The sequence below is a fragment of the Oncorhynchus kisutch genome, unplaced genomic scaffold (genome assembly GCF_002021735.2).
Source record: "Oncorhynchus kisutch isolate 150728-3 unplaced genomic scaffold, Okis_V2 scaffold1323, whole genome shotgun sequence".
NCBI lineage: Eukaryota > Metazoa > Chordata > Actinopteri > Salmoniformes > Salmonidae > Oncorhynchus > Oncorhynchus kisutch.
Genome location: NW_022263268.1, coordinates 21334 through 33690, shown reverse-complemented (window position 1 = coordinate 33690; position 12357 = coordinate 21334). Strand labels below are relative to the sequence as shown.

Sequence of the window (12357 nt, the reverse complement as noted above, 5' to 3'; positions counted from 1 at the left end):
AAAATCAATACATTCAGACTAGCCTGGAATCCAAACTGAATATGGATCAGTATTAGTATTGTTTCAGTGACATGGTGTGATATTCAGCTTGGATCCCAAGCTAAAGACTACTGAGTAAACACGATTGATCTCTTATATCGATCTTCGGTGGCATTTATATAATTGACAACAACAAAAAACTTTCTCACATGTTTTTTTTCACAGAGCAGCATTCTGGGCAATCTGAGCATGTTATTCACACACCGCTGAGCACAAACGATGCAACTGAGATAGACATCATCAACCGTGACGAGTTTCCATGTAACGTCATATCAGTCATGGACGACCTCCCAACCCCTCAGGTTCAGACTCAACCAACCCCGACCGCAGTTACCACCAGCAGCCCACACCTGGACAATAACAAAAACAAGAGAAAGGCAAAGGGAGCTCCTCAACATCAGGGTCTAGTTGTCCCATACCTACCCATCAGGCCTGGTGCCCCCAACATAAAAGACTTCCCTCCTGCACCACCAATGTTCTTTGTCCCTCAGAGAGCTGCAGCACACCATCCCCACTCCATGAGCTGGTTTCCCAGAGGTTATGGAAGTATACCCAACTACCTCATGCCCCCCTCTGTATTCTCAGCCTATGTCCGGGCTTTGCAGGTTCATCTGAAGAGAATTCTCTGAGTGACTGAAGTATCAGGTTCCTAAAACCATTTATAAATAGAATGGGGGGTGTCCGTTCTATAGATTATATTTCTATGGCTAAGAGTTTCTGGTGCTAAGTCTCCATTACTGTCCCAGACAAGAGATCGGCAGAGGCTGATATGATCTGTGTCATTGTGCGCTGACTCTGCTATGTGGAAGTGTTGATAAGCATCAAGTTTTTATTGTTTAATCACTCACAGCATCACGCGTATATGCTTACATGACAAAAATAAACCATTTCCTTTTCATAAACAGACTTTGAGTTGTTTTGGACTGCAGTGCTCAACCATTTAATTACACTAAATGAATACGTTTAACATGTTACCTTCAGAATCACGATGTTGCACAATACAAATTACACCCTGCATTGCAAAGAAAGCCAGGTTCGACAAGTGCAACTTTTAATCAAGCCAGAATGAACAATGATTCATGGATTCATTATCGGAGAGTATCATGCCTGTGTCACAAATACGCAGACCTGTGGTCAACCGCGGCTGCCTTTGCAATCAACACAAGGCAGTTACCACAGGAGCTGGAACTAGGTGGTGTTCATTATGCACCAAACTGAAGGTAAAAAAGAAAAGGGGACTGCCAATAAGAAACGTTCCTTTCATTAGAAATTAGAAGTGTGGTTAAGGTTAGGTTTGAAATAACATTTTAAGAAGAGAAATTGTAGAAACAGGCGGGGTTTAGCAAGAATTATGACTGTGGCAACTACATTGAACAAAAAGTATAAATGCAACAATTTCAAAGTTACAGTTCATATAAGGAAGTCAGTAAATTCAAACAAATTAATTAGGCCTAATCAATGGATTTCACGAATGGGCAGGGGCGCAGCCACGGGTGGGGAGGACATAGGCCCACCCACTGGGGAGCCAGGTGAAGAAGCTGGATGTGGAGGTTCTGGGCTGGCGTGGATACACATGGTCTGTGGTTGTGAGACCAGATACTGCCAAATTCTCTGAAACGTTGGAGGCAGTTTATGGTAAAGAAATTTTACATTCAATTATCTGGCAACAGCTCTTGTGGACATTCCTGCAGTCCGAATGCCAGTTGGACACTCCCTCAAAACTTGAGACACCTGTGGTATTATGTTCAGTAAAAAAACTGCACATTTTAGAGACGCCTTTCATTGTCCCCAGAAAAAGGTGCACCTGTGTAATGACCATGCTGTTTAATCAGCTTCTTGATATGCCACACCTGTCAGGTGGATGGAGAAATGCGCACTGACAGGAATGTAAAGAAATGTGTGCACAACATTTGAGAGAAATAAGCTTTTTGTGCACATGGAACATTTCTGGGATCTTTTATTTCAGCTCATGAAACCAACACTTTACATGTTGAGTTTATATTTTTGTTCTTTATAGTCGAGACCCACGTTACTTCTGGCTTTGTTAATATTCTCAAGTAGGATCCAACATCTTGGGGCATTTTCAACTTCTTTGTCTTTTACGACATTTGGTTGACTGCTGTGCCCCTTAAAACATGACAACTGTGATGACTGGTGCAGATATCAGTAGTTTATTGTATGTTAAGTCCAAACACATTCAAAATGGAAACTAAAACAAATTTGCTCCATCTGCAACACATTTTTTGTTTCTACTAGCAAACAAGTAGAAGGTAAACACAGTAAATTAAGATGGCAACCAACCGACTGCTTTGCGTACCACACTTGCTAAAGCCAGGAAGGAAATCCTATTCCACTGAAAAGAGGACTGGAATGATATACATTTAAATCCACTCTACAGCATTTTTCAACAGTGGAAAAAGTTTACAGCCTTTGCTTTAGGGGGTCCTTTGAAACTTGGGGGTAGAGATGGGGGTTTCACTGAAATTTCAGAGCAAAAAAAATAAAAGTACAAATCTGCTCCCAATAAACGTTTAACACCACTGAGTTTTAAAGCACTGACTTCAGAAAACTAGGCAGAAAGCATGATGGCATTCCACTCGGCTGACTCTCCTCGCCCTTGTTGACCTTTGCAAAAGTAAAATCGCAGTAAGTGCCCTTTTCTTAGCCATAATATGAAACTCACATTATGAGTATATAGGCAACTGTGAAACTTGTCCATATGTGGAGGGATGTAGTTCTGCAGTGACCAACAATGGGTTCCTGGAGAAAGGGGCTCAATTTCAAAATGGCCTCTTCCCATAACACACACACACACACCAGTGTTCGGCACGTCGCTCCAATCCAACCAAAAGGTACATGCATTTCCACCAGTGTGACTGGCTTTTTAAGCTGGCCCATGCCACGAGAAAATTAATTATGAGAGCAATGTCAGAAAAGGGGGTAGGATGGGAAAAGTGTTTTTACCGTGACAGATTGTCCCAGAAAATTTCTGAAATAGCGCAATACCACCTGACAAGGAAGACCTCAGTACGACATTTTGGAAAAGGCGCTACATCAGATTTAACTTTCCGTTTCAGTGCAAGAAGACCAGTTTAAGAAAAAAGTGCAAAATATTTGTAATTTCTCCTCCCCGATTCTATTCCAGGTTGAAACCGAGGTCTTCCCTTTCACAGTCACAAAAATAAAACTTCCCATTTCACTGGCAGAGTACTGGTATAGAAATCTTATTTTGCCTTAGTGGGAAAAAAATAATAGAAAAATCGGTACACAGCACATTGAATATTATCAGCATTTAAAAAAATATGAACGCATAAATGGATTTAAAAAAGTGAGTGTCATTCCAGATAAAGTTTGCACTAAGGCTAAACCACACCTAAGATGACCATTTTACAAAAATTGCTGCCAACGAAAAATGTTTGTTGTTGATGAAACAGTCGGATGCCCTTGGATCCAGGGCTTATGCCACCGTTCGAGACAATGACCATGCTGCTCCAATTCACCGTACCGATTGAGAACCGTCTAGTAGCCCATGTCTGAGCCGTGCAATAAAAACGTTTTCCTTTAAGAGGGCATTTCCTTTTCACTGTCCGTTACAGTTACTAAGCAAACAGCTCGTCAATACTGCAGATGCAAACTCTTCAACTGATCCCATTTGCTTGACTAACCAAGAATCACACATGACTAGTATGTTCCAATGAGTCATTTCTTTAACATAATAACGCATCTCTGGGATATTTAACATTAAAACTTCAGGCACCCGTTGTCTCTCTAGTCTCTTCAAAACCCCAGAGCAGATACTATAAACAAATGCACAACTTGCAGCACATCATCTTAGGTAGTTCAACAGTACTTATGGGAGAGTGAAATGTGCACCAGAAAAACGTTATAATCCTGTGAAGAACACTGCAAATTCTCCTGGCCTCAGTAGGTAGAGTAGTTCAACTGGAGCTGGGAGCAAAACCGGACACCCCAAACTCAACTCACTAGTAAGACTGGAAAGATGAAATAGAAGGCACCATCATGCTTTTATAGTCAAGTTGAAAAAAAAGGAGAATTAAATCATACAGTGAACTATGATTTTTGCTGTACATTTATTATGTTCCTCCGTACACTTGACGGGGAATGGAGGGAGAAGAGGAACCCCAGTTTCACGGTTCTGGCAAGAGTAGGGGAGAAAAAAAAATGAAAAAAAATGCATGAAAATAAAATAAAAAACAATAGGGAGCGAGTCCCAAACATTATCACCACCACTCTCCTATTGGTCAGCTTGGGTTGTGTCTGTGGACCATCCTTTTATTTCCCCAGTCGGTGAAGTCCAGGAACTGAGCTTTTTATTAAATTCATTTAGGAAAATAATCATTCTGTAGATTGGTATGTTGTATTCCAGCAGTAATTGAAGCATAGTTATGGGTTCGCAGATGAAAGATGTGAGAGAAGTATATTGGTCACAGTAAACAGGCCTGAAGTGGAGGCCTGCCTTGTCACGTCGTTTAGCTTTGAGACAACAGTAGATGTCTCAACCAGCTGCGATCCCAGGATGTCAACGTAACATGACAAAAGTACCCATTAGTGCATATTGATGAGTGCATTATGCAATTTGTTTTAAGCAGTGTCCTTTGAAAAGGAAAAAACTAAATGCAAGCCCCCCCCCATAGCAGGAAATTCACCTCATGCTTTTCCAACAGTAACGGGCAGAGAACCCCCACATATAAAATGTGCATTAAGAGGGGTTTCGTGACGTAGCGCCCTGGTAAGTCGAGGCGTAATAATCTCTATTCCAAATGATGGGCTGTATTATCGTAGGTAAAAGTCTATCAGTCCCTCCTCCTATAACGATGCAGATTACTCCTGGTTGCTTTTCCTCAAATTTACAAATTAATGTTTGTGAATTCTTGACAACACTGGAAAAGTACGCTCAGCTCACAGCTAAGTAAAGCGAAAATGCAAATTTGACGTTTGCTCATTTTTGTCTGTCACATCAAAGAAGAAATAGTTGACAGTCTGTCACATTCCAAAGCCAAAAATACTTTTTTACCGAAACGAAAATAAACAAACAAAAGTATATACGTTTATACATGTAGATTTTTTCGTTAACGAGAACGGTAGAAGATGAACGTGGTACTACTTCCGAACTGCAGGTGGCACTATCAGCGGCGCTGGGTGGTGAAGCGGCCCTCGGCGGATCCTCCTGCTCCTCTTCCAGAACCCAGGCCGGGCTTGGGAGCACCCATGCCGCCCCTGGGTGGGGGGCCCCTGCCGTCACGCATCATCCCGCTGCCGGCCACCATGCCTCCTCGTGGGCCGCCGGGCCCCCTGTCGCCGCGTCTCCCCATGTCTCTGCGGTCGTCTCCGCCACGGACCTCCCGCTCACGCACCGCCCTGGTCTTCTTCTCCTCTACGTTCAGACGCACCTCGCCACGGAACATGATGGGCTACAGGACAGAGGGGACCGTTAATACAGGACTGACAGGTGATTAGGGGACCTTAAGAAAATACAATTTTCACAATCCTTCTCATTCACTGGTTTGCACACCATAAAACCCTATTGTTGCATCTTTGGTTGTATCGATTGTGTTTGTAGTTTTCCTGCATAGAAAAGTCTTAGGAGGCCTGCCTAAGTGTTTTCGGGCCACCTATGTCCAGAAAGCTAAAACAAGAGTCCCCAATATTATTTTTTCAATTACGATCCTTGAGAACCAACAATCACCAAAAATAAGAGTCAGGGAGAATCAAATTCCAAAAATGATACATTCAGGAGTATTTTTGTCCGAGAATGGGAACCCCATTGATTCTGTTGGAATGTTTGAGACTCAGATAGCATAAGCCAAGCTGAATGTTGTCTCTGCGGACAACGGGAGGGCTTCAAATTTCCAGTCAGCACTCCCCCAGCACCATTTTGCTCCAGTAAAACCTTGAATACTCAGTCTCCTATAGCTGAGATTCAAACAAAAGGAAAACGGGCTAGAGAATTGGGGATTAGGATACTGTGCAGAAAACCCATAGGTAGTGATTTACAACACCAAGTCGAGTGCCACCAAAACACCCGTGTGAATGAGGGGGATAATGAAGTCAGTACTTGCCCCCCCTACCTTCGCCCCCAGGATTCTCTGGACAGGGTCAGAGTCGTCGAAGACCACAAAGCCAAAGTTGGGCAGCTTTCCTCCGACTCCCTTGGTGTTGATCCTCAGCTCCACTACATTGCCAAAAGCTGAAGGAAGACATTTTAGTTTTCAATTCCAAATACCGAAAATCATACACACTTCTCCTGCTTACGTCATCTGGAGTTTACCGCATTAGTCACACCTTAACAAAAGGATAGAAGATGTAAAACTGTTCCAAACGCACACAATTCTATTGATTTAAATGCCATTGATAATTTGAACAACCAGAAAATGGCAGGTCTAAATAACCATTCATGTGTACGAGTGCTTACTCATGAAGAAGTCCTTGAGCTCTGCCTCGTCAATGTCATGAGGGAGGTTGCCCACAAAGAGCTGGTGGCTGTCTGGGTACCGGATGATCCTCCTGTTGTCCATCTCACCGGGGTCCGCCTCACCCCGACCTGCAGTCAGGAGAAGTCATTAGCTACCATCTGCACCGTCACTCTGTACCAACACTGAAGAGAGGACATTTAGTACAAAGTCACAGCTTTATTACCTTTGTTGACAAAACTGAAGTGGGGTTTCCCAGTTTGTGATTCTGAAGGTGCAACACCATCTAAGTGACAGAGACGTGCACACATTGACCCATGTGTAAATAGTAAACCACAGAAGTGTGAGCACCCATGACGTGTTGAGAACTAAGCAGACCTAAAACAGACCTAAGAGCATATTGCGCGTATAGACAGTGCGTCTGTAGAAAAACATTGCCATTAGGTCCCACCGGGCTTACCAGGTCTGGATGCTCGCTGTACGAAGGCTGGTCTGTCGCGGGGGCGCTGGTCCCGGGGTCCCCGGAGAGGGGCCATCTGGCTCTCAAGTTTGGTCTCCGCTCTGGGCTGTAAAGGAGCGCGACACACAGGAGATGAGACCTACTTGACCACAGACAACACACAGCCCAGACACACACAAGACACGGGGTCAGGGGTTACCTGTGAGCTTGGTGCTTTAACAACATGGGGGGGGATTCCAGAGGAGGGTCCTGTACCGCTAGGAGGCAGGTTTTTACTGGTCACCGAGGCCCAGGAGAAGGTCTGCCAGGAATTCAGTCAGAATTCAACCGTGCCAATCAGTAGAACACAGTACAATATGATTTTGAAAGGCAGATATCTTGACAGTAATCTGTGCAATAGTGCTACTTCTGAAATGGCACCCTATTCCTTCTATAGTGCACTTTTGACCAGCGATCTATATAGAACAGCAGTGTGATTTCAGATGCAACCTGCATGTTATTGTGATGTTATAAATGGTCATAGCACTGTTGTACCAGGAGAGTGGACCAACCTTGGGGGCCTCCTGCGTGCTGGGTGGGGACTCTACTGGGACCGGGGAGGGGGCCTTCTCCTCCAGCTCCTCCATCACCTTCTCCTCCACGTCAGGCTTCAGCTCCTCTACCTCGGGCTCCGGTTCAGGCTCGGGCTCAGGATCTGGAGCCGGCTCCTCCATAGGCTCCTCAACACCATTGCTAAATGAAGCAGAAATCAGTCAAGTTTTCTACAGCTGTTTGCCTAGATGTACTTTTTCATAAACTCAGATACAAGCTCAATATGATTGGATTCGGTCACATTTCTTCTTGACACAAATATGATGCAACTGTACACTCACTGGCCAGTTTATTTGGCACCCCACACCGTTCATGAAAATGGACCGCTCCTACAGACAGACAGTGAGTCATGTGGCCTGCTAGATAAAGCAGGCAGACAGGCATCCAGTTACTATTCAATTGAATGGACAAAACGAGTGACTTAAGGCTGCGCGTGGTATGATCATTGATGCCAGGCGCGCCAGATCCAGTAACTCAGAAACTGGCCGCCGGATTTTCCCACACGACAATGTCTGGAGTAAACCAAGAATGGTGCGACAAACAGAAGAAAAAAAATACATCCAGTCAGCGGCAGTCGTGTGGGCGAAAACAGCTAGTTGATGAGAGGTAGAATGAGAATGAAAAGAATCGTGCAAGCTAACAGGCGGGCCACAATTAGATCAATAACAGCGCAGTACAACAGTGGTGTGCAGAACAGCATCTCGTTGATCCTTGTCATAGATGGGCTATTGCAGCAGACAACCACACCGGGTTCCACACCATTCAGGTAAAAACTAAATGCGGCTCGTGGGCACACGGTCACCAAGATTGGACAATCAAGGAGTGGAAAAACAGCACCTGGAGCATGACATCGAGTTTAATTTACTTGAGTGGCCTGCGCAGTCCCCAGGCCTCAACCCAACAGACCATCTGGAATGGGCTAGACGGCAGTACATTCATGCTGCGAACAATCCACAGCAACTGCATGATGCCGTCGCCGTCAGCATGTACCAACATCCCTGTGGCATGTTTCCAATACCGTGTAGAACGCCCCAAACAATTCTGTCTGTTCTGAAGGCAAAGAGCAGGTTCGACCCAGTACTAGATGGTTACCAAATAAACTGTAAAGTGAGTGTACATACCAACTGTATGCCATGTTTACTTATTGTTGTTTTTTAATGCAGTGCACGTCCTGTACATAAATGCAATTTCTCTAAAACAGAACATTAAGTACATCTAGTCGCCATTGATCTAACCATCATTGTCAAACTGGCATGGTGGTCTCCATGGAATAGACTTACATGACAGGGTGAGGCTCGTAGTAGGTAGTGCTGTTAGGACTGTCCTGGAGTGGCTCTGGGGACGGCTGTCTCTCCTCCTGCTCCTCCTCAACCTCCTCTTCAGATTCTGAGGTACCATTGATTAACAAAACAAAGTATACAGACCATATAAACAAATTGACATCCAAAGTCAACATTGAAGATAATTTAACTGGACAAAGTGCAGAATTTCTTACCCTCATCAAGTTCAGCCTCAGAGTCGCCGAAAACCTCATCCTCATAGCGGAAAATGTCATTGTGTACGTAGAACTTGTTTGCCACGGAGCCCTGTGGAAATAGCCAGACAAGCTATTATTATTTGTGCTGCACTAGCTGACGAAAATGTGCTTTCCCCCCCTCATAGTTGAGGAGCTTCATAATCTAAGAAAAAGTGCAGAGTTTTTTTCAGTGGGCATGAAATGTTTTGAAACAGTGAATCAGGGAGGTACTTCCTGAACATTGAGCCCTACTGAACGCAGGTAGTCACTCCACTTTAATTCATTCTACCATTTCATGACTGCTGAACACAATCCAAAATTCCCAGTGAGTGACAATTAAGATATGACAACTACCCTATGCTTAGTAAAGTGTGTGCAGTGAGCCCCGCCCTTTAGCCTACCGTACTACGCACCTCTGGAGCGAGCACAAAGGTCTGCATGAACTTCCTCATCGGCTGGCCGTTGTTGGAGAGCTCACCCAGCACCTGGACCACAACGCCGTCAGTCAGCGTGGCATGGGCGTCCACGTGTCTGATCTTCGTGTGGCATTCTTGGAACTGCAGGGACAGGACCTTCTTGTGGATTTCCTGGGTAGGGTGAAGGAAGTACAGTTAGAAGTAAATCACAAGGCCAGGAATGGTTTATAATAGAATCAAATTTCCTGCATTATTACATCACAGCACTTGGAAGGTTCTAAAAAAAATATTTGAACATCTAAATTGTTTGAGATTTGCATGAAAAGCATCCTGAGTGAAGACTCTTGACTGTGTTATATGTTTCAAAACAGGTAGTTGTCATCTGGATCTTTGACTTAGGTTATTGACACTTACTGCTTGGCCATACACTGCTTCTGCAAGCTTCCCGTTGGAGTCAAGTCCGCCATGAACATAGGAGGAGTTCCTTCCATAGAACCTGTCATGACAAAGCAGAGACATTTAAAGTTCTGCTGGCACAAGTCTACATAAAGCAATGGAAGGTTATCACATACTGTGGGCTATTCAATCTAGACAATTCGGTCAGTACCTGTGCAGGAAATCGGGTGCTTTGTTTAAGAGTGTGTAATACTGCCTCACAAACTCCCGCCCTACAAGCAGGGGACTTGGCTTCTCCATCACCATTTCTTTGGTAATCAATATCAAGTGCTGAAACAGAACATTAACAAAACATTTTAATCTTGATATGAAGTAATACTTTGAAGTGACCTAAGAACATGCAGGTCAGCATTGCAGAAGGAAAATAAAGCCATGACAACTCATTTTTATTGAACATAATTGAGGCAACATGTACAATATCAACCCATAATACCAGAATGAGACCAATGGAAAACTGAGCAACTTATGAATCGTTCATGAATGATATTTGCATGCAAATTTGAGCCAATAAAAAATTATGTACAGAAACTGGTTATTAAGACGTTGTTTTCTAGTTTTGAAATTAGTTGAGTATATGAAGACAAAGCCGATGCGTTCAACTGATTTTTAAAACGACAATGCACCATGTTGTTCGTGTTCACATTTTAAAATGATACATATTTATCGTTGCTAGCTAACTAACTACTTTGATAGCACACACTAGCGTGCAACTGCGCCATCACGTTTATCCACCCGGACACAAAAGAGGGGTACAAAGCATAGGTCGACTTCAACGAGACGTTCTCAGAAGAGTTGAGAGATTGTCTTTACATATGTTACTAATCAAATGAACAAATTAGGTTAATGTTAAATTAATTTGTTTGATAGTAGCCAGGCCTATTGTGACGGAAACTGCGGAAGGCCTCCCACGACCTGGTACAGCCTCCGTCGTAGCTAGATGTCTATTTTCGTGTGGCATCGTCGAATCATTTCCCTGGCCTTGATACCAGACATAACACATGTTGCTAGAAATAGTAGACCAACTCCAAATGCTTTGAAAGAGGCCTCGTCTTATTTGGAAGTGTATTTAGCAAACTAGTTAGGGCAGCATACTTGTAAGGTAAACGAGGATTAGCTAGCTAACGCTGGCTTCCTACTAAATTGGTGCTAGGCTAATTTGGGAAAACTCGTTAGCTAGCTCCTAGTTAGCCAACACGTTAACACTGCGTGCATTGATAAATAGCATTACCCCCAATATTCTAATGTAATTTAAGTATACATTTTAAAATCAACAAAATGCACAGAAAAGTCCGTACCGGTTGCTAATTAAATGATAGTGAAACTAGTACATTTGCGAACGTTAGGCAGCTAATGGCGCTAAGCTAGATTTGTGGCGTCGTTGCTTTTTCTCAAGCTACCTTGTCTTGACAACTTTGTTTACCCCTATCAGTTTTCCTTCGTGTATTAACATGCATCAACACTTTAATGATGCAAAGTCATGTGGCTCAATTTCATGAATTAGAAACGTTGAACAGCTAGCAACAATCACTTTGTAACTAGCCAATACACATTGGTCTATTCTGACCGGTTAACACGTTCGTGCAAGTGCCTAAAAAATCCTGGCACCGGCAGGCAGGGTTTTCTTGAACAGAGCTGGTTAGCAAGCAATATTGTCGACACCAGTGCTCGTGTTAGCATTGCACATAATACAAAGGCCGACTGGCTAGGTATTTTTAGCTATAGCTAGTTAGTTAATGAGAAAAATACAATTGAACTCGGTCAAATTCGGGGTTTAGCATCACATGATACCATGCCTGTTTATTCCATTTTAGCTCAAATTGTCGACATGAAATTAATTGAAGACACATACTGTACAGTGAGCCAACAAAGACCTTCACTAACTCAAATGTTAACTTTTTCCCGAGAACAACTACAGTAGCGAGCCATTAATAAAATGTTATCGTTAGTCAGATTATCGATTTTTTTTTAATTAAAAAAAGGTAACTTACCTTTTGAAATACCTATCTAATTGAACACAGTGATTAAATGACTATACTCTGAAATATGCAGAATATTTCAGGTGTAATTTATAATATTTCTCTCCCTCTACTGAAAGACTTTATGATCTCTGCTGTATCAGAGATTGGAATTTAAAGCGATAGACTTCAAATTTATTGTCTAACCCCTGCAATCTAGGGAGGGAACCCCCGTGACAGTGGAGTAGCCAATGATATTTTTACACTGGACAACATCAATTGTGACGTATTTTGGTGTATTTTCCCGCCTGCCTTCCTGCCTAAAAATCCAGACGTTATGACGTCACAACTGGTTTATTTTGTCATACCTCGTAATATAATTTTCATTATCAGCCAACACGATTAATTGTGACTTAAAACATATATAATGTTCATATAGTATGTTCTATACACTACAAAATTGAGCAATCTGTAATTCATGAGGATGTTATAT

The 12357-nt window shown here is 43.0% G+C and overlaps 1 protein-coding gene across 8 annotated transcripts; it reads right to left on the bottom strand.

Moving 5' to 3' along the window:
• Positions 1–1981: 1981 nt before the first annotated feature.
• Positions 1982–12069, bottom strand: LOC109876858 (ras GTPase-activating protein-binding protein 2). 8 transcript variants are annotated; one of them, XM_031818275.1, is made up of 13 exons: positions 11898–12069; positions 10061–10179; positions 9868–9949; positions 9439–9624; positions 9017–9107; positions 8802–8907; positions 7482–7662; positions 7130–7231; positions 6931–7036; positions 6697–6756; positions 6473–6601; positions 6129–6247; positions 1982–5471 (listed from the first exon to the last, which is right to left on the bottom strand). In XM_031818275.1, the coding sequence occupies exons 2-13, from the start codon at positions 10153–10155 to the stop codon at positions 5187–5189; spliced, it is 1542 nt and encodes a 513-aa protein (XP_031674135.1). In that variant the 5' UTR covers positions 10156–10179; positions 11898–12069; the 3' UTR covers positions 1982–5186. The 8 variants fall into 8 exon arrangements, with proteins under 8 accessions (XP_031674135.1, XP_031674136.1, XP_031674137.1 ...); XM_031818276.1 differs by having other exon boundaries at positions 6120–6247; positions 9451–9624; positions 11898–12063; XM_031818277.1 differs by having other exon boundaries at positions 9451–9624; positions 11898–12063.
• Positions 12070–12357: the final 288 nt, after the last annotated feature.